Source organism: Pristiophorus japonicus, unplaced genomic scaffold, assembly GCF_044704955.1.
Source record: "Pristiophorus japonicus isolate sPriJap1 unplaced genomic scaffold, sPriJap1.hap1 HAP1_SCAFFOLD_428, whole genome shotgun sequence".
In the NCBI taxonomy this organism is placed as follows: Eukaryota; Metazoa; Chordata; class Chondrichthyes; family Pristiophoridae; genus Pristiophorus; species Pristiophorus japonicus.
Genome location: NW_027254179.1, coordinates 380,166 through 401,331, shown reverse-complemented (window position 1 = coordinate 401,331; position 21,166 = coordinate 380,166). Strand labels below are relative to the sequence as shown.

The 21,166-nt window shown below is 54.4% G+C and overlaps 1 protein-coding gene across 1 annotated transcript in view; it reads right to left on the bottom strand.

The window, feature by feature from the left end:
• Positions 1 to 21,166, bottom strand: part of LOC139251260 (von Willebrand factor A domain-containing protein 7-like) — a 122,705-nt gene that overhangs the window by 4,210 nt on the left and 97,329 nt on the right. The window contains exons 11-14 of the mRNA XM_070873230.1: positions 10,014 to 10,166; positions 6,270 to 6,362; positions 2,868 to 3,139; positions 483 to 619 (exon numbers count right to left, since the gene is read on the bottom strand). Coding sequence (XP_070729331.1) covers positions 483 to 619; positions 2,868 to 3,139; positions 6,270 to 6,362; positions 10,014 to 10,166 — 655 coding nt within the window. The remainder of the gene's footprint in view (positions 1 to 482; positions 620 to 2,867; positions 3,140 to 6,269; positions 6,363 to 10,013; positions 10,167 to 21,166) is intronic.

Below are 21,166 nucleotides of genomic sequence, written 5' to 3'. Positions count from 1 at the left end.
GGGAGAGAGAGAGAGAGGGAGAGGGGGGAGTGAGGGGGAGAGAGAGGGAGAGAGAGAGAGAATTACATCGTATACACAGCACAGGAACAGGCCATTCGTCACAAAAGGTCCGTGCCCGGGTTTATGCTCCACATCACACTCCCCCCTGGGAGTGTTTGATGGGACAGTGTAGAGGGAGCTTTACTCTGTATCTAACCCCCTGTACCTGCCCTGGGAGTGTTTGATGGGACAGTGTAGAGGGAGCTTTACTCTGTATCTAACCCCCTGTACCTGCCCTGGGAGTGTTTGATGGGACAGTGTAGAGGGAGCTTTACTCTGTATCTAACCCCCTGTACCTGCCCTGGGAGTGTTTGATGGGACAGTGTAGAGGGAGCTTTACTCTGTATCTAACCCCCTGTACCTGCCCTGGGAGTGTTTGATGGGACAGTGTAGAGGGAGCTTTACTCTGTATCTAACCCCCTGTACCTGTGACCTTTGCTCACCTGGTGGGGCTGATACTCTGAGCGAAGTTCTGGTCATCTCTCAAGTTCAGGGTGCAATTTAAAGCCAGACCCTCCGATGCCAGCGTAAATGTTACGTTGAACTCCTGTCCTGATAGGACGATCTCATCGCCCGTTACCTGAATGCAGACACACAGCGATTGGACAGTCAGTCAGCTGACCTTTAACCTGCATTGCATGATCAATTTATCCGTTCTCACACTGACTGTTGCCTTGTGGGACATCCCCAGCATCGAAGCACTGACCACACTCGACCAGCTCCGCTGGGCAGGGCCACATTGTCCGCATGTCCCCCAGACACGAGACTCCCCAAAGCGAGCGCTCTACTCGAACTCCTTCACGGGCAAACGAGCCAAAGGTGGGCAGAGGAAACGTTACAAGGGACCACCCTCAAAGCCTCCCCTGATAAAGTGCAACATCCCCACCGACACCTGGGAGTCCCTGGGCCCAAAGACCAGTCCGCCCTAAGTGGAGGGAGTGCATCCGGGAGGGCGCTGAGCACCTCGAGTCTCGTCGCCGAGAGCGTGCAGAAACCAAGCGCAGGCAGCGGAAGGAGCGTGCGGCAAACCAGTCCCACCCTCCCCTTCCCTCAACGTCTGTCTGTCCCACCCTCCCCTTCCCTCAACGTCTATCTGTCCCACCCTCCCCTTCCCTCAACGTCTATCTGTCCCACCCTCCCCTTCCCTCAACGTCTGTCTGTCCCACCCTCCCCTTCCCTCAACGTCTATCTGTCCCACCCTCCCCTTCCCTCAACGTCTATCTGTCCCACCCTCCCCTTCCCTCAACGTCTATCTGTCCCACCCTCCCCTTCCCTCAACGTCTATCTGTCCCACCCTCCCCTTCCCTCAACGTCTATCTGTCCCTCCCTCCCCTTCCCTCAACGTCTATCTGTCCCACCTGTGACAGGGACTGTGGTTCCCGTATTGGGCTGTTCAGCCACCTAAGGACTCGTGTTAAGAGTGGAGGCAAGTCTTCCTCGATTCCGAGGGACTGCCTATGATGATGACTGAGGGAGAGCCGCACTGTCGGAGGGCCGGTACTGAGGGAGTGCAGCACTGTCGGAGGGGCAGTACTGAGGGAGCGCCGCACTGTCGGAGGGGCGGTACTGAGGGAGCGCCGCACTGTCGGAGGGGCAGTACTGAGGGAGTGCAGCACTGTCGGAGGGGCAGTATTGAGGGAGCGACACACTGTCGGAGGGGTGGTACTGAGGGAGCGCCGCACTGTCGGAGGGGCAGTACTGAGGGAGCGCCGCACTGTCGGAGGGGCGGTACTGAGGGAGCGCCGCACTGTCGGAGGGGCAGTACTGAGGGAGTGCCGCACTGTCGGAGGGTCAGTACTGAGGGAGCGCCGCACTGTCGGAGGGGCAGTACTGAGGGTGTGCCGCACTGTCGGTGGGGCAGTACTGAGGGAGTGCCGCACTGTCGGAGGGGCAGTACTGAGGGAGCGCCGCACTGTCGGTGGGGCAGTACTGAGGGAGCGCCGCACTGTCGGAGGGGCAATACTGAGGGAGCCCCGCACTGTCGGAGGGGCAGTACTGAGGGAGCGCCGCACTGTCGGAGGGGCAGTACTGAGGGAGTGCTGCACTGTCGGAGGGGCAGTACTGAGGGAGCGCGGCACTGTCGGAGGGGCAGTACTGAGGGAGCGCCGCACTGTCGGAGGGGCGGTACTGAGGGAGTGCCGCACTGTCGGAGGGGCAGTACTGAGGGAGCGCCGCACTGTCGGAGGGGCAGTACTGAGGGAGCGCCGCACTGTCGGAGGGGCAGTACTGAGGGAGTGCCGCACTGTCGGAGGGGCAGTACTGAGGGAGCGCCGCACTGTCGGAGGGACAGTACTGAGGGAGTGCCGCACTGTCGGAGGGGCAGTACTGAGGGAGCGCCGCACTGTCGGAGGGGCAGTACTGAGGGAGCGCCGCACTGTCGGAGGGGCAGTACTGAGGGAGTGCCGCACTGTCGGAGGGGCAGTACTGAGGGAGCGCCGCACTGTCGGAGGGACAGTACTGAGGGAGTGCCGCACTGTCGGAGGGGCAGTACTGAGGGAGTGCCGCACTGTCGGAGATGCCGTCTTTCGGATGAGACGTTAAACCGAGGCCCCGTCTGCCCTCTCAGGTGGATGTAAAAGATCCCGGGGCCACTATTTGGAAGAAGAGCAGGGGGAGTTCTCCCCGGTGTCCTGGGGCCAATATTTATCCCACAACCAACATCACTAACACAGACGATCTGGGTCATTATCACATCGCTGTGTGTGGGATCTTGCTGTGCACAAATTGGTTGTCACGTTACAACAGTGAGCGCACTTCAATAAAGAAGTGCTTTGTTGAGGGTGAGGGGATTTGGGGACAGGGTGAGGGGGAGTTTGAGGGGGCTGTACCTTCAGTGTTGAGGTTGAAGAGGAGACCAGGGCTGAAGACTGTCGCTGGAACACATTCCCAATCCCGTCCTGCCCCCGGAGCTGGACATAGAAAGAATCTCGGGGAACCGCCTCCATCGTCACCAGGTAGGTGTCGGCTGACTCGGTCTCGTTCGACAGCGTTCCAATCTGCGAGGTCCTGCCCCGAATATCGACCAGCACCAACCCGGTGACCGAGGAGTTCGGGTAGATGGAGAGACCAGTCACCGTGACCATCAGTGTAGCATTCCGACCTGCGGGAGGGGTCAGACGGGAGGGAGAGAGTGGTCAGACCATGCCAAGGTGGGCAAGGAACATCTTCCATCGACCGAGATACAGACCTTCACTCTGTATCTAAACCCTGTACCTGCCCTGGGAGTGTTAGACGGGACAGTGCAGAGGGAGCTTTACTCTGTATCTAACCCCGTGTACCTGCCCTGGGAGTGTTTGATGGGACAGTGTAGAGGGAGCTTTACTCTGTATCTAACCCCCTGTACCTGCCCTGGGAGTGTTTGATGGGGACAGTGTAGAGGGAGCTTTACTCTGTATCTAACCCCCTGTACCTGCCCTGGGAGTGTTTGATGGGACAGTGTAGAGGGAGCTTTACTCTGTATCTAACCCCCTATACCTGCCCTGCGAGTGTTTAATGGGACAGTGTAGAGGGAGCTTTACTCTGTATCTAACCCCCTGTAACTGCCCTGGGAGTGTTTGATGGGACAGTGTAGAGGGAGCTTTACTCTGTATCTAACCCCCTGTACCTGCCCTGGGAGTGTTTGATGGGACAGTGTAGAGGGAGCTTTACTCTGTATCTAACCCCCTGTACCTGCCCTGGGAGTGTTTGATGGGACAGTGTAGAGGGAATTTTACTCTGTATCTAACCCCGTGCTGTACCTGCCCTGGGAGTGTTTGATGGGGACAGTGCAGAAGGAGCTTTACTCTGTATCTAACCCCCTGTACCTGTCCTGGGAGTGTTTGATGGGACAGTGTAGAGGGAGCTTTACTCTGTATCTAACCCCGTGCTGTACCTGCCCTGGGAGTGTTTGATGGGACAGTGTAGAGGGAGCTTTACTCTGTATCTAACCCCGTGCTGTACCTGTCCTGGGAGTGTTTGATGGGACAGTGTAGAGGGAGCTTTACTCTGTATCTAATCCCCTGTACCTGTCCTGGGAGTGTTTGATGGGACAGTGTAGAGGGAGCTTTACTCTGTATCTAACCCCCTGTACCTGTTCTGGGAGTGTTTGATGGGACAGTGTAGAGGGAGCTTTACTCTGTATCTAACACCCTGTACCTGCCCTGGGAGTGTTTGATGGGACAGTGTAGAGGGAGTTTTACTCTGTATCTAACCCCGTGCTGTACCTGTCCTGGGAGTGTTTGATGGGACAGTGTAGAGGGAGCTTTACTCTGTATCTAACCCCCTGTGCCTGCCCTGAGAGTGTTTGATGGGACAGTGTAGAGGGAGCTTTACTCTGTATCTAACCTGTACTGTACCTGCCCTGGGAGTGTTTGATGGGACAGTGTAGAGGGAGCTTTACTCTGTATCTAACCCACTGTACCTGCCCTGGGAGTGTTTGATGGGACAGTGTCGAGGGAGCTTTACTCTGTATCTAACCCCCTGTACCTCCCCTGGGAGTGTTTGATGGGACAGTGTAGAGGGAGCTTTACCCTGTATCTAACCCCCTGTACCTGCCCTGGGAGTGTTTGATGGGACAGTGTAGAGGGAGCTTTACTCTGTATCTAACCCCGTGTTGTACCTGCCCTGGGAGTGTTTGATGGGACAGTGTCGAGGGAGCTTTACTCTGTATCTAACCCCGTGTTGTACCTGCCCTGGGAGTGTTTGATGCGACAGTGTAGAGGGAGCTTTACTCTGTATCTAACCCCCTGTACCTGCCCTGCGATTGTTTGATGGGACAGTGTAGAGGGAGCTTTACTCTGTATCTAACCCCCTGTAACTGCCCTGGGAGTGTTTGATGGGGCAGTGTAGACGGAGCTTTACTCTATCTAACCCCCTGTACCTGCCCTGGGAGTGTTTGATGGGACAGTGTAGAGGGAATTTTACTCTGTATCTAACCCCGTGCTGTACCTGCCCTGGGAGTGTTTGATGGGGACAGTGCAGAGGGAGCTTTACTCTGTATCTAATCCCGTGCTGTACCAGCCCTGGGAGTGTTTGATGGGACAGTGCAGAGGGAGCTTTACTCTGTATCTAACCCCCTGTACCTGCCCTGGGAGTGTTTGATGGGACAGTGCAGAGGGAGCTTTACTCTGTATCTAACCCCCTGTACCTGCCCTGGGAGTGTTTGATGGGACAGTGCAGAGGGAGCTTTACTCTGTATCTAACCCCATTACCTGTCCTGGGAGTGTTTGATGGGACAGTGTAGAGGGAGCTTTACTCTGTATCTAACCCCGTGCTTTACCTGCCCTGGGAGTGTTTGATGGGACAGTGTAGAGGGAGCTTTACTCTGTATCTAACCCACTGTACCTGCCCTGGGAGTGTTTGATGGGACAGTGCAGAGTGAGCTTTACTCTGTATCTAACCCCGTGCTGTACCTGTCCTGGGAGTGTTTGATGCGACAGTGTAGAGGGAGCTTTACTCTGTATCTAACCCCCTGTACCTGTCCTGGGAGTGTTTGATGGGACAGTGTAGAGGGAGCTTTACTCTGTATCTAACCCCCTGTACCTGTTCTGGGAGTGTTTGATGGGACAGTGTAGAGGGAGCTTTACTCTGTATCTAACACCCTGTACCTGCCCTGGGAGTGTTTGATGGGACAGTGTAGAGGGAGTTTTACTCTGTATCTAACCCCGTGCTGTACCTGCCCTGGGAGTGTTTGATGGGACAGTGTAGAGGGAGCTTTACTCTGTACCTAACCCCCTGTACCTGCCCTGAGAGTGTTTGATGGGACAGTGTCGAGGGAGCTTTACTCTGTATCTAACCCCCTGTACCTGCCCTGGGAGTGTTTGATGGGACAGTGTAGAGAGAGCTTTACTCTGTATCTAACCCCCTGTACCTGCTCTGGGAGTGTTTGATGGGACAGTATCGAGGGAGCTTTACTCTGTATCTAACCCTCTGTACCTGCCCTGGGAGTGTTTGATGGGACAGTGTAGAGGGAGATTTACTCTGTATCTAACCCCCTGTACCTGCCCTGGGAGTGTTTGATGGGACAGTGTAGAGGGAGCTTTACTCTGTATCTAACCCCCTGTACCTGCCCTGGGAGTGTTTGATGGGACAGTGTAGAGGGAGCTTTACTCTGTATCTAACCATGTGCTGTACCTGCCCGGGGAGTGTTTTCTCTGGAACCTGTACCCCAGACAGTATGAGCACCCACAGTCGAGGGGATCACAGTGACCTCTGGAGCCAGAATCTAAGTGGCGTGTGATCGATAAACTCACCTGGACTGGGCCGCCCACTGATGGGGATGAGTCCAGGGTGGGGTCCCTCGAAGGGCTCGACAAAATTGTAGGAGAAGTCGATCATACTCTGACCTAAAGGAACAAAAGAGAATTGTTCAATAAGTGCGGGTTTGGGGGGTTTATATATCGGGGTATTTGGATCTGGGTGTCTCCATCCTGATGCCTTGTTATGATTAACTTCTTCAATAAGGAGGGAGAAGTGTTGAAGTCCAGTGGATTACTCCCTCTAGTGGACTACTCATGTCATAACTATTTCTGTAACAACAATAAAAGATCATGTTGCAAGGTCATGTGATCACAGTTCCATTAGCTGTGGCTAAAGATATCACAGATTGGCGATGAGGATGTTCATTTTGGACTCTCTAGCTGATATTTTTGTTGGTGGATGATCCTGCCAACCAACAGAGAATTTGAGAGGGTCTTTGTTTTGCAGAACAGCTAAAAATCCGCGGCAAACGTCAAGCACACTTGGCTGATCTGTCGATGTTGCCACAGCCTAGATGGCTGCACCCATGGGAATAATATCCACTTTGGCAGAAATAATAGAAAAGCAAATTATAATTTAAATGGAGAAAGATTGCAAAGTGCTGCAGTACAGAGGGACCTGGGGGTTACTTGTGCATGAAACACAAAAGTTAGTGTGCAGGTACAGCAAGTGATCAGGAAGGCAAATGGAATGTTAGCCTTTATTGCAAGGGGGATAGAGTATAAAAGCAGAGAAGTCCTGCTACAACTGTACAGGGTATTGGTGAGGCCACACCTGGAGTACTGCGTGCAGTTTTGGTCTCCGTATTTAAGGAAGAATATATTTGCATTGAAGGCAGTTCAGAGAAGTTTCAAGAGGTTAATTCAGGAGATGAGGGGGTTGACTTGTAGGAATAGGTTGAGTAGGTTGGGCCTATACGCTTTGGAGTTCAGAAGAATGAGAGGTGATCGTATTGAAACATAAGATAATGAGGGGGCTTGACAAGGTGGATGCAGAGAGGATATTTCCACTCATAGGGGAGACTAAAACTAGGGGACATAGTCTTAGAATAAGGGGCCGCCCATTTAAGATTGAGATGAGGAGGAATTTCTTCACTCAGAGGGTTATAAATCTGTGTAATTCTCTGCCCCAGAGAGCTGTGGAAGCCGGGACATTGAATATATTTAAGGTGGAGATAGACAGATTTTTTAGTGATAAGGGATTAAAGGGTTATGGGGAGTGGGCGGGGAAGTGGAGCTGAGTCCATGATCATATCAGCCATGATCTTATTGAATGGCAGAGCAGGCTCGAGGGGCCGAATGGCCGACTCCTGCTCCTATTTCTTATGTTCTTAATAGGGCACTTGGATGAGTTCCATCGTGTTCGAGAGAGCATCGGAGTGGCTAGAAGTGTTTTTCTCCACGAATAGTTTCGTTGAAGTCTCCGATGATGAAAACCATAAAAGAAACGGACTATTTTCTTGACTAAAGCACGCCCCGAGGTGTATGAAACCCTGAAAAATGTGCTGGTTCGCGTCAAGCCAAAGGACACACCACTGATGGAGATTCTAACCAAGTTAGACCATCACTACAGTCCTGAGCCGCTGAAAATTGGTGAAAGTTATAATTTTGGAATACAAAATCTACTAAATGATGAGCGTATCAGTGCGTACATAAGAACATAAGAACATAAGAATTAGGAACAGGAGTAGGCCATCTAGCCCCTCGAGCCTGCTCCGCCATTCAACAAGATCAGGGCTGATCTGGCCGTGGACTCAGCTCCAGTTACCCGCTCGCTCCCCATAACCCTTAATTCCCTTATTGGTTCCCATTGCCATATTCCCATTGTAGCTTTAAAAAAATTATTCATTCACTCTCATTTCAGAAACTTTCAGGACCGAGCATTGCATGACCACTTTCTTTGTGGTTTGAAAAATGAAGCGATCAGAAGATGGTTGTTGACAACCCCGAACTTGACTATTGATTTAGCTTGTCAGCCAGCTATGTTGATGGATATGGCCGACTAATACTGCTGAAAATTTTGCGCCATTTCCAGTCGTCAAAAGAAATTGTGTCTGATAATGGGCCGCAATTTTGTTCAGAAGAATTTGCACAGTGCATGAGCAGAAACGGTGTGAAACACACCAAAGTACCACCATACTGCCCTGTTTCAAATGGTGCAACAGAGCGCACAGTACAAATTGCAAAAAGTGCTCTCATCAAACAAATCTTGCATCCAACTTCAAAGAAACAGTAGTTGCCATTAGTCCACAAACTGGCAAATTTTCCAATTACTTATCGAAATACTCCTCATGCAACTACTGGCAGAACACCAGCAGAGTTGTTTCTCAAATGACAGCAATGAACCAGGTTCTCGTTTATCGCTCAAAAATTGTCTATCTCTGCCTTAAATATATTCAATGTCCCGGCTTCCACAGCTCTCTGAGGCAGCGAATTCCACAGATTTACAAACCTCTGAGAGAAGAAATTTCTCCTCATCTCAGTTTTAAATGGGCGGCCCCTTATTCTAAGACTATGTCCCCTAGTTTTAGTTTTCCCTATGAGTGGAAATATCCTCTCTGCATCCACCTTGTCAAGCCCCCTCATTATCTGATACGTTTCGATAAGATCACCTCTCATTCTTCTGAACTCCAATGAGTAGAGGCCCAACCTCCCCAACCTTTCCTCATAAGTCAACCCCCTCATCTCTGGAATCAACCAAGTGAACCTTCTCTGAACAGCCTCCAATGCAAGTATATTCTTCCTTAAATACGGAGACCAAAACTGCACGCAGTACTCCAGGTGTGGCCTCACCAATACCCTGTATAACTGTAGCAAGACTCCCCTGCTTTTATATTCTATCCCCCTTGCAATAAAGATCAACAGTCCATTTGCCTTCCTGAGTACTTGCTGTACCTGCATGCTAACATTTTGTGTTTCATGCACAAGGACCCTCTTGGACCCTCTGTACTGCAGCACTTGGCACAGTCAATTAAGACAGAAAGAGAATCATGATAGAAGTAGAGTAATTGAAATTGAATCAGAAGGGGAGAGTGAAGAACCATCACCATGAATAGTGGTGAAGGTATGTGACCCTCGCACATATTTGATCAAGATGTTTGATCATGGACAGGTTAGGTTTGCTCACATTGATCATATTTTACCGACAGATGTGGAAGGAGTTGAAAGTTGGGATGATTCAATTTACTCTGATGAGTCAGATAGTCTTGTTACACGGAGAGTACCAGGAGCAAATCCTGCATCAGATGTATTGGAAACAAGTCCAAGGGAACGTCAGAATTTAAGTCTGAGTCAGGCAGACAAAAAGTCTGAAGTTGTATAGAGTTCAAATGTAGATCAAGCTCAGCCCTTGGAGAAAAACTTTCCTCAGACTCAACTTAAAATGAGCCTACATCCAGCAATAAGTTTGGAAAGTTCCGTTCAAGAATTGAGGTATCCTCTTCGAAACAGAAAAACATTGGTTAAGTTTGATTTGTAAATATGGAATAGTAATTCATACCTTTTGTTGTGAATACCATACCATGCAATTTCTGTATAATTAATATTTTGCTGTGATTAACTTCTTCAATAAGGAGGGAGAATTGTTGGAGACTAGAGGACTGCTCCCTCTAGTGGACTACTGATGTAATGATGGAATAACAATGAAAGACCATGTGATCACAGTTCTGTTAGTGAATGTGTTTCTGCAGCTGTGTCTCAAGGTATCACAGGTGTATTTGTACTGACTCCGTGACTCACCAGTGATTCTGACTGAATACTCGGTTGTGGACGAGATTTCAAGTTCCCACTTTCCAGGTTTGATTGGATCATGTAGTCGAATAAGTTGCAGGTTCCCAAAGATCTCTGTCGTTGCCAATGTTCCGAATCCATTCAGAACCCTCATGGACTCCCCTGGCAATGAAATAATAGTGGTTTCAAGTATAGGGAGCGTTGCAAGTGTGTGTGGGACCTGTACCCCAGTGAGAGTCAGTGTGTGTGGGACTGTACCCCAGTGAGAGTCAGTGTGTGTGGGACCCATACCCCAGTGAGAGTCAGTGTGTGTGGGACTGTACCCCAGTGAGAGTCAGTGTGTGTGGGACCCGTACCCCAGTGAGAGTCAGTGTGTGTGGGACTGTACCCCAGTGAGAGTCAGTGTGTGTGGGACTGTACCCCAGTGAGAGTCAGTGTGTGTGGGACCTGTACCCCAGTGAGAGTCAGTGAGTGTGGGACCCGTACCCCAGTGAGAGTCGGTGTGTGTGGGACTGAACCCCAGTGAGAGTCAGTGTGTGTGGGACCTGTACCCCAGTGAGAGTCAGTGTGTGTGGGACTGTACCCCAGTGAGAGTCAGTGTGTGTGGGACTGTACCCCAGTGAGAGTCAGTGTGTCTGTGGGACCCGTACCCCAGTGAGAGTCAGTGTGTGTGGGACCCGTATCCCAGTGAGAGTCAGTGTGTGTGGGACCCGTACCCCAGTGAGAGTCAGTGTGTGTGGGATTGTACCCCAGTGAGAGTCAGTGTGTGTGGGACCCGTACCCCAGTGAGAGTCAGTGTGTGTGGGACCCGTACCCCAGTGAGAGTCAGTGTGTGTGGGACCCGTACCCCAGTGAGAGTCAGTGTGTGTGGGACTGTACCCCAGTGAGAGTCAGTGAGTGTGGGACCCGTACACCAGTGAGAGTCAGTGTGTGTGGGACCCATACCCCAGTGAGAGTCAGTGTGTGTGGGACCTGTACCCCAGTGAGAGTCAGTGTGTGTGGGACCCGTACCCCAGTGAGAGTTAGTGTGTGTGGGACTGTACCCCAGTGAGAGTCAGTGTGTGTGGGTCTGGACCCCAGTGAGAGTCAGTGTGTGTGGGACCCGTACCCCAGTGAGAGTCAGTGTGTGTGGGACTGTACCCCAGTGAGAGTCAGTGTGTGTGGGACCCGTACCCCAGTGAGAGTCAGTGTGTGTGGGACCCATACCCCAGTGAGAGTCAGTGTGTGTGTGACTGTACCCCAGTGAGAGTCAGTTTGTGTGGGACCTGTACCCCAGTGAGAGTCAGTGTGAGTGGGACCCGTACCCCAGTGAGAGTCAGTGTGTGTGGGACCTGTACCCCAGTGAGAGTCAGTGTGTGTGGGACCCGTACCCCAGTGAGAGTCAGTGTGAGTGGGACCCGTACCCCGGTGAGAGTCAGTGTGTGTGGGACCCGTACCCCAGTGAGAGTCAGTGTGTGTGGGACTGTACCCCAGTGAGAGTCAGTGTGTGTGGGACCCGTACCCAGTGAGAGTCAGTGTGTGTGGGACCCGTACCCCAGTGAGAGTCAGTGTGTGTGGGACTGTACCCCAGTGAGAGTCAGTGTGTGTGGGACCTGTACCCCAGTGAGAGTCAGTGTGTGTGGGACCTGTACCCCAGTGAGAGTCAGTGTGTGTGGGACTGTACCCCACTGAGAGTCAGTGTGTGTGGGACTGTACCCCAGTGAGAGTCAGTGTGTGTGGGACCCATACCCCAGTGAAAGTCAGTGTGTGTGGGACCCGTAACCCAGTGAGAGTCAGTGTGTGTGGGACTGTACCCCAGTGAGAGTCAGTGTGTGTGGGACCAGTACCCCAGTGAGAGTCAGTGTGTGTGGGACCCGTACCCTAGTGAGAGTCGGTGTGTGTGGGACCCGTACCCCAGTGAGAGTCAGTGTGTGTGGGACCTGTACCCCAGTGAGAGTCACTGTGTGTGGGACTGTACCCCAGTGAGAGTCAGTGTGTGTGGGACTGTACCCCAGTGAGAGTCAGTGTGTGTGGGACCTGTACCCCAGTGAGAGTCAGTGTGTGTGGGACTGTACCCCAGTGAGAGTCAGTGTGTGTGGGACTGTACCCCAGTGAGAGTCAGTGTGTGTGGGACCCGTACCCCAGTGAGAGTCAGTGTGTGTGGGACTGTACCCCAGTGAGAGTCAGTGTGTGTGGGACCCGTACCCCAGTGAGAGTCAGTGTGTGTGGGACCCGTACCCCAGTGAGAGTCAGTGTGTGTGGGACTGTACCCCAGTGAGAGTCGGTGTGTGTGGGACTGTACCCCAGTGAGAGTCAGTGTGTGTGGGACTGTACCCCAGTGAGAGTCAGTGTGTGTGGGACCCGTACCCCAGTGAGAGTCAGTGTGTGTGGGACTGTACCCCAGTGAAAGTCAGTGTGTGTGGGACCCGTACCCCAGTGAGAGTCAGTGTGTGTGGGACACGTAACCCAGTGAGAGTCAGTGTGTGTGGGACCCGTACCCCAGTGAGAGTCAGTGTGTGTGGGACTGTACCCCAGTGAGAGTCAGTGTGTGTGGGACTGTACCCCAGTGAGAGTCAGTGTGTGTGGAACTGTACCCCAGTGAGAGTCAGTGTGTGTGGGACTGTACCCCAGTGAGAACCAGTGTGTGTGGGACCTGTACCCCAGTGAGAGTCAGTGTGTGTGGGACTGTACCCCAGTGAGAGTCAGTGTGTGTGGGACACATACCCCAGTGAGAGTCAGTGTGTGTGGGACCTGTACCCCAGTGAGAGTCAGTGTGTGTGGGACTGTACCCCAGTGAGAGTCAGTGTGTGTGGGACACATACCCCAGTGAGAGTCAGTGTGTGTGGGACCTGTACCCCAGTGAGAGTCAGTGTGTGTGGGACTGTACCCCAGTGAGAGTCAGTGTGTGTGGGACACATACCCCAGTGAGAGACAGTGTGTGTGGGACCTGTACCCCAGTGAGAATCAGTGTGTGTGGGACCTGTACCCCAGTGAGAGTCAGTGTGTGTGGGACCCGTACCCCAGTGAGAGTCAGTGTGTGTGGGACCTGTACCCCAGTGAGTGTCAGTGCGTGTGGGACCTGTACCCCAGTGAGAGTCAGTGTGTGTGGGACTGTACCCCGGTGAGAGTCAGTGTGTGTGCGACCTGTACACCAGTGAGAGTCAGTGTGTGTGCGACTGTACCCCAGTGAGAGTCAGTGTGTGTGGGACTGTACCCCAGTGAGAGTCAGTGTGTGTGGGACTGTACCCCAGTGAGAGTCAGTGAGTGTGGGACCCGTACACCAGTGAGAGTCAGTGTGTGTGGGACCCATACCCCAGTGAGAGTCAGTGTGTGTGGGACCTGTACCCCAGTGAGAGTCAGTGTGTGTGGGACCCGTACCCCAGTGAGAGTTAGTGTGTGTGGGACTGTACCCCAGTGAGAGTCAGTGTGTGTGGGTCTGGACCCCAATGAGAGTCAGTGTGTGTGGGACCCGTACCCCAGTGAGAGTCAGTGTGTGTGGGACTGTACCCCAGTGAGAGTCAGTGTGTGTGGGACCCGTACCCCAGTGAGAGTCAGTGTGTGTGGGACCCATACCCCAGTGAGAGTCAGTGTGTGTGTGACTGTACCCCAGTGAGAGTCAGTTTGTGTGGGACCTGTACCCCAGTGAGAGTCAGTGTGTGTGGGACCCGTACCCCAGTGAGAGTCAGTGTGTGTGGGACCCGTACCCCAGTGAGAGTCAGTGTGTGTGGGACTGTACCCCAGTGAGAGTCAGTGTGTGTGGGACCCGTACCCAGTGAGAGTCAGTGTGTGTGGGACCCGTACCCCAGTGAGAGTCAGTGTGTGTGGGACTGTACCCCAGTGAGAGTCAGTGTGTGTGGGACCTGTACCCCAGTGAGAGTCAGTGTGTGTGGGACTGTACCCCAGTGAGAGTCAGTGTGTGTGGGACTGTACCCCAGTGAGAGTCAGTGTGTGTGGGACCCATACCCCAGTGAAAGTCAGTGTGTGTGGGACCCGTAACCCAGTGAGAGTCAGTGTGTGTGGGACTGTACCCCAGTGAGAGTCAGTGTGTGTGGGACCAGTACCCCAGTGAGAGTCAGTGTGTGTGGGACTGTACCCCAGTGAGAGTCAGTGTGTGTGGGACCTGTACTCCTGTGAGAGTCAGTGTGTGTGGGACTGTACCCCAGTGAGAGTCAGTGTGTGTGGGACTGTACCCCAGTGAGAGTCAGTGTGTGTGGGACCCATACCCCAGTGAAAGTCAGTGTGTGTGGGACCCGTAACCCAGTGAGAGTCAGTGTGTGTGGGACTGTACCCCAGTGAGAGTCAGTGTGTGTGGGACCAGTACCCCAGTGTGAGTCGGTGTGTGTGGGACCCGTACCCCAGTGAGAGTCAGTGTGTGTGGGACCCGTACCCCAGTGAGAGTCAGTGTGTGTGGGACCCGTACCCCAGTGAGAGTCAGTGTGTGTGGGACTGAACCCCAGTGAGAGTCAGTGTGTGTGGGACCTGTACCCCAGTGAGAGTCAGTGTGTGTGGGACTGTACCCCAGTGAGAGTCAGTGTGTGTGGGACTGTACCCCAGTGAGAGTCAGTGTGTCTGTGGGACCCGTACCCCAGTGAGAGTCAGTGTGTGTGGGACCCGTATCCCAGTGAGAGTCAGTGTGTGTGGGACCCGTACCCCAGTGAGAGTCAGTGTGTGTGGGATTGTACCCCAGTGAGAGTCAGTGTGTGTGGGACCCGTACCCCAGTGAGAGTCAGTGTGTGTGGGACCCGTACCCCAGTGAGAGTCAGTGTGTGTGGGACCCGTACCCCAGTGAGAGTCAGTGTGTGTGGGACTGTACCCCAGTGAGAGTCAGTGAGTGTGGGACCCGTACACCAGTGAGAGTCAGTGTGTGTGGGACCCATACCCCAGTGAGAGTCAGTGTGTGTGGGACCTGTACCCCAGTGAGAGTCAGTGTGTGTGGGACCCGTACCCCAGTGAGAGTTAGTGTGTGTGGGACTGTACCCCAGTGAGAGTCAGTGTGTGTGGGTCTGGACCCCAGTGAGAGTCAGTGTGTGTGGGACCCGTACCCCAGTGAGAGTCAGTGTGTGTGGGACTGTACCCCAGTGAGAGTCAGTGTGTGTGGGACCCGTACCCCAGTGAGAGTCAGTGTGTGTGGGACCCATACCCCAGTGAGAGTCAGTGTGTGTGTGACTGTACCCCAGTGAGAGTCAGTTTGTGTGGGACCTGTACCCCAGTGAGTGTCAGTGTGAGTGGGACCCGTACCCCAGTGAGAGTCAGTGTGTGTGGGACCTGTACCCCAGTGAGAGTCAGTGTGTGTGGGACCCGTACCCCAGTGAGAGTCAGTGTGAGTGGGACCCGTACCCCGGTGAGAGTCAGTGTGTGTGGGACCCGTACCCCAGTGAGAGTCAGTGTGTGTGGGACTGTACCCCAGTGAGAGTCAGTGTGTGTGGGACCCGTACCCAGTGAGAGTCAGTGTGTGTGGGACCCGTACCCCAGTGAGAGTCAGTGTGTGTGGGACTGTACCCCAGTGAGAGTCAGTGTGTGTGGGACCTGTACCCCAGTGAGAGTCAGTGTGTGTGGGACCTGTACCCCAGTGAGAGTCAGTGTGTGTGGGACTGTACCCCACTGAGAGTCAGTGTGTGTGGGACTGTACCCCAGTGAGAGTCAGTGTGTGTGGGACCCATACCCCAGTGAAAGTCAGTGTGTGTGGGACCCGTAACCCAGTGAGAGTCAGTGTGTGTGGGACTGTACCCCAGTGAGAGTCAGTGTGTGTGGGACCAGTACCCCAGTGAGAGTCAGTGTGTGTGGGACCCGTACCCCAGTGAGAGTCGGTGTGTGTGGGACCCGTACCCCAGTGAGAGTCAGTGTGTGTGGGACCTGTACCCCAGTGAGAGTCACTGTGTGTGGGACTGTACCCCAGTGAGAGTCAGTGTGTGTGGGACTGTACCCCAGTGAGAGTCAGTGTGTGTGGGACCTGTACCCCAGTGAGAGTCAGTGTGTGTGGGACTGTACCCCAGTGAGAGTCAGTGTGTGTGGGACTGTACCCCAGTGAGAGTCAGTGTGTGTGGGACCCGTACCCCAGTGAGAGTCAGTGTGTGTGGGACTGTACCCCAGTGAGAGTCAGTGTGTGTGGGACCCGTACCCCAGTGAGAGTCAGTGTGTGTGGGACCCGTACCCCAGTGAGAGTCAGTGTGTGTGGGACTGTACCCCAGTGAGAGTCGGTGTGTGTGGGACTGTACCCCAGTGAGAGTCAGTGTGTGTGGGACTGTACCCCAGTGAGAGTCAGTGTGTGTGGGACCCGTACCCCAGTGAGAGTCAGTGTGTGTGGGACTGTACCCCAGTGAAAGTCAGTGTGTGTGGGACCCGTACCCCAGTGAGAGTCAGTGTGTGTGGGACACGTAACCCAGTGAGAGTCAGTGTGTGTGGGACCCGTACCCCAGTGAGAGTCAGTGTGTGTGGGACTGTACCACAGTGAGAGTCAGTGTGTGTGGGACTGTACCCCAGTGAGAGTCAGTGTGTGTGGAACTGTACCCCAGTGAGAGTCAGTGTGTGTGGGACTGTACCCCAGTGAGAACCAGTGTGTGTGGGACCTGTACCCCAGTGAGAGTCAGTGTGTGTGGGACTGTACCCCAGTGAGAGTCAGTGTGTGTGGGACACATACCCCAGTGAGAGTCAGTGTGTGTGGGACCTGTACCCCAGTGAGAGTCAGTGTGTGTGGGACTGTACCCCAGTGAGAGTCAGTGTGTGTGGGACCCGTACCCCGGTGAGAGTCAGTGTGTGTGGGACCCGTACCCCAGTGAGAGTCAGTGTGTGTGGGACTGTACCCCAGTGAGAGTCAGTGTGTGTGGGACCCGTACCCAGTGAGAGTCAGTGTGTGTGGGACCCGTACCCCAGTGAGAGTCAGTGTGTGTGGGACTGTACCCCAGTGAGAGTCAGTGTGTGTGGGACCTGTACCCCAGTGAGAGTCAGTGTGTGTGGGACCTGTACCCCAGTGAGAGTCAGTGTGTGTGGGACTGTACCCCACTGAGAGTCAGTGTGTGTGGGACTGTACCCCAGTGAGAGTCAGTGTGTGTGGGACCCATACCCCAGTGAAAGTCAGTGTGTGTGGGACCCGTAACCCAGTGAGAGTCAGTGTGTGTGGGACTGTACCCCAGTGAGAGTCAGTGTGTGTGGGACCAGTACCCCAGTGAGAGTCAGTGTGTGTGGGACCCGTACCCCAGTGAGAGTCGGTGTGTGTGGGACCCGTACCCCAGTGAGAGTCAGTGTGTGTGGGACCTGTACCCCAGTGAGAGTCACTGTGTGTGGGACTGTACCCCAGTGAGAGTCAGTGTGTGTGGGACTGTACCCCAGTGAGAGTCAGTGTGTGTGGGACCTGTACCCCAGTGAGAGTCAGTGTGTGTGGGACTGTACCCCAGTGAGAGTCAGTGTGTGTGGGACTGTACCCCAGTGAGAGTCAGTGTGTGTGGGACCCGTACCCCAGTGAGAGTCAGTGTGTGTGGGACTGTACCCCAGTGAGAGTCAGTGTGTGTGGGACCCGTACCCCAGTGAGAGTCAGTGTGTGTGGGACCCGTACCCCAGTGAGAGTCAGTGTGTGTGGGACTGTACCCCAGTGAGAGTCGGTGTGTGTGGGACTGTACCCCAGTGAGAGTCAGTGTGTGTGGGACTGTACCCCAGTGAGAGTCAGTGTGTGTGGGACCCGTACCCCAGTGAGAGTCAGTGTGTGTGGGACTGTACCCCAGTGAAAGTCAGTGTGTGTGGGACCCGTACCCCAGTGAGAGTCAGTGTGTGTGGGACACGTAACCCAGTGAGAGTCAGTGTGTGTGGGACCCGTACCCCAGTGAGAGTCAGTGTGTGTGGGACTGTACCACAGTGAGAGTCAGTGTGTGTGGGACTGTACCCCAGTGAGAGTCAGTGTGTGTGGAACTGTACCCCAGTGAGAGTCAGTGTGTGTGGGACTGTACCCCAGTGAGAACCAGTGTGTGTGGGACCTGTACCCCAGTGAGAGTCAGTGTGTGTGGGACTGTACCCCAGTGAGAGTCAGTGTGTGTGGGACACATACCCCAGTGAGAGTCAGTGTGTGTGGGACCTGTACCCCAGTGAGAGTCAGTGTGTGTGGGACTGTACCCCAGTGAGAGTCAGTGTGTGTGGGACACATACCCCAGTGAGAGTCAGTGTGTGTGGGACCTGTACCCAAGTGAGAGTCAGTGTGTGTGGGACTGTACCCCAGTGAGAGTCAGTGTGTGTGGGACACATACCCCAGTGAGAGTCAGTGTGTGTGGGACCTGTACCCCAGTGAGAATCAGTGTGTGTGGGACCTGTACCCCAGTGAGAGTCAGTGTGTGTGGGACCCGTACCCCAGTGAGAGTCAGTGTGTGTGGGACCTGTACCCCAGTGAGTGTCAGTGCGTGTGGGACCTGTACCCCAGTGAGAGTCAGTGTGTGTGGGACTGTACCCCGGTGAGAGTCAGTGTGTGTGCGACCTGTACACCAGTGAGAGTCAGTGTGTGTGGGACTGTACCCCAGTGAGAGTCAGTGTGTGTGGGACTGTACCCCAGTGAGAGTCAGTGAGTGTGGGACCCGTACACCAGTGAGAGTCAGTGTGTGTGGGACCCATACCCCAGTGAGAGTCAGTGTGTGTGGGACCTGTACCCCAGTGAGAGTCAGTGTGTGTGGGACCCGTACCCCAGTGAGAGTTAGTGTGTGTGGGACTGTACCCCAGTGAGAGTCAGTGTGTGTGGGTCTGGACCCCAATGAGAGTCAGTGTGTGTGGGACCCGTACCCCAGTGAGAGTCAGTGTGTGTGGGACTGTACCCCAGTGAGAGTCAGTGTGTGTGGGACCCGTACCCCAGTGAGAGTCAGTGTGTGTGGGACCCATACCCCAGTGAGAGTCAGTGTGTGTGTGACTGTACCCCAGTGAGAGTCAGTTTGTGTGGGACCTGTACCCCAGTGAGAGTCAGTGTGTGTGGGACCCGTACCCCAGTGAGAGTCAGTGTGAGTGGGAACCGTACCCCGGTGAGAGTCAGTGTGTGTGGGACCCGTACCCCAGTGAGAGTCAGTGTGTGTGGGACTGTACCCCAGTGAGAGTCAGTGTGTGTGGGACCCGTACCCAGTGAGAGTCAGTGTGTGTGGGACCCGTACCCCAGTGAGAGTCAGTGTGTGTGGGACTGTACCCCAGTGAGAGTCAGTGTGTGTGGGACCTGTACCCCAGTGAGAGTCAGTGTGTGTCGGACTGTACCCCAGTGAGAGTCAGTGTGTGTGGGACTGTACCCCAGTGAGAGTCAGTGTGTGTGGGACCCATACCCCAGTGAAAGTCAGTGTGTGTGGGACCCGTAACCCAGTGAGAGTCAATGTGTGTGGGACTGTACCCCAGTGAGAGTCAGTGTGTGTGGGACCAGTACCCCAGTGAGAGTCAGTGTGTGTGGGACTGTACCCCAGTGAGAGTCAGTGTGTGTGGGACCTGTACTCCAGTGAGAGTCAGTGTGTGTGGGACTGTACCCCAGTGAGAGTCAGTGTGTGTGGGACTGTACCCCAGTGAGAGTCAGTGTGTGTGGGACCCATACCCCAGTGAAAGTCAGTGTGTGTGGGACCCGTAACCCAGTGAGAGTCAGTGTGTGTGGGACTGTACCCCAGTGAGAGTCAGTGTGTGTGGGACCAGTACCCCAGTGTGAGTCGGTGTGTGTGGGACCCGTACCCCAGTGAGAGTCAGTGTGTGTGGGACCCGTACCCCAGTGAGAGTCAGTGTGTGTGGGACCCGTACCCCAGTGAGAGTCAGTGTGTGTGGGACCCGTACCCCAGTGAGAGTCAGTGTGTGTGGGACTGTACCCCAGTGAGAGTCGGTGTGTGTGGGACTGTACCCCAGTGAGAGTCAGTGTGTGTGGGACTGTACCCCAGTGAGAGTCAGTGTGTGTGGGACCCGTACCCCAGTGAGAGTCAGTGTGTGTGGGACCCGTACCCCAGTGAGAGTCAGTGTGTGTGGGACCCGTACCCCAGTGAGAGTCAGTGTGTGTGGGACTGTACCCCAGTGAGAGTCAGTGTGTGTGGGACCTGTACCCCAGTGAGAATCAGTGTGTGTGGGACCTGTACCCCAGTGAGAGTCAGTGTGTGTGGGACCCGTACCCCAGTGAGAGTCAGTGTGTGTGGGACCTGTACCCCAGTGAGTGTCAGTGCGTGTGGGACCCGTACCCCAGTGAGAGTCAGTGTGTGTGGGACCTGTACCCCAGTGAGAGTCAGTGTGTGTGGGACCCGTACCCCAGTGAGAGTCAGTGTGTATGGGACCCGTACCCCAGTGAGAGTCAGTGTGTGTGGGACTGTACCCCGGTGAGAGTCAGTGTGTGTGCGACCTGTACACCAGTGAGAGTCAGCGTGTGTGGGACCCGTACCCCAGTGAGAGTCAGTGTGTGTGGGACCTGTACCCCAGTGACAGTCAGTGTGTGTGTGTGGGACTGTACCCCAGTGAGAGTCAGTGTGTGTGGGACTGTACCCCAGTGAGAGTCAGTGTGTGTGGGACACGTACCCCAGTGAGAGTCAGTGTGTGTGTGACCTGTACCCCAGTGAGAGTCAGTGTGTGTGGGACCTGTACCCCAGTGAGAGTCAGTGTGTGTGGGACCTGTACCCGAGTGAGAGTCAGTGTGTGTGGGACCCGTACCCCAGTGAGAGTCAGTGTGTGTGGGACCCGTACCCCAGTCAGAGTCAGTGTGTGTGGGACCCGTACCCGAGTGAGAGTCAGTGTGTGTGGGACCCGTACCCCAGTGAGAGTCAGTGTGTGTGGGACCCGTACCCGAGTGAGAGTCAGTGTGTGTGGGACTGTACCCCAGTGAGAGTCAATGTGTGTGGGACCTGTACCCCAGTGAGAGTCAGTGTGTGTGGGACTGTACCCCAGTGAGAGCCAGTGTGTGTGGGACTGTACCCCAGTGAGAGTCAGTGTGTGTGGGACCCGTACCCCAGTGAGAGTCAGTGTATGTGGGACAGTACCCCAGTGAGAGTCAGTGTGTGTGGGACCCATACCCCAGTGAGAGTCAGTGTGTGTGGGACTCTACCCCAGTGAGAGTCAGTGTGTGTGGGACCCGTACCCCAGTGAGAGTCAGTGTGTGTGGGACCCGTACCCCAGTGAGAGTCAGTGTGTGTGGGACCCGTAACCCAGTGAGAGTCAGTGTGTGTGGGACTGTACCCCAGTGAGAGTCAGTGAGTGTGGGACCCGTACCCCAGTGA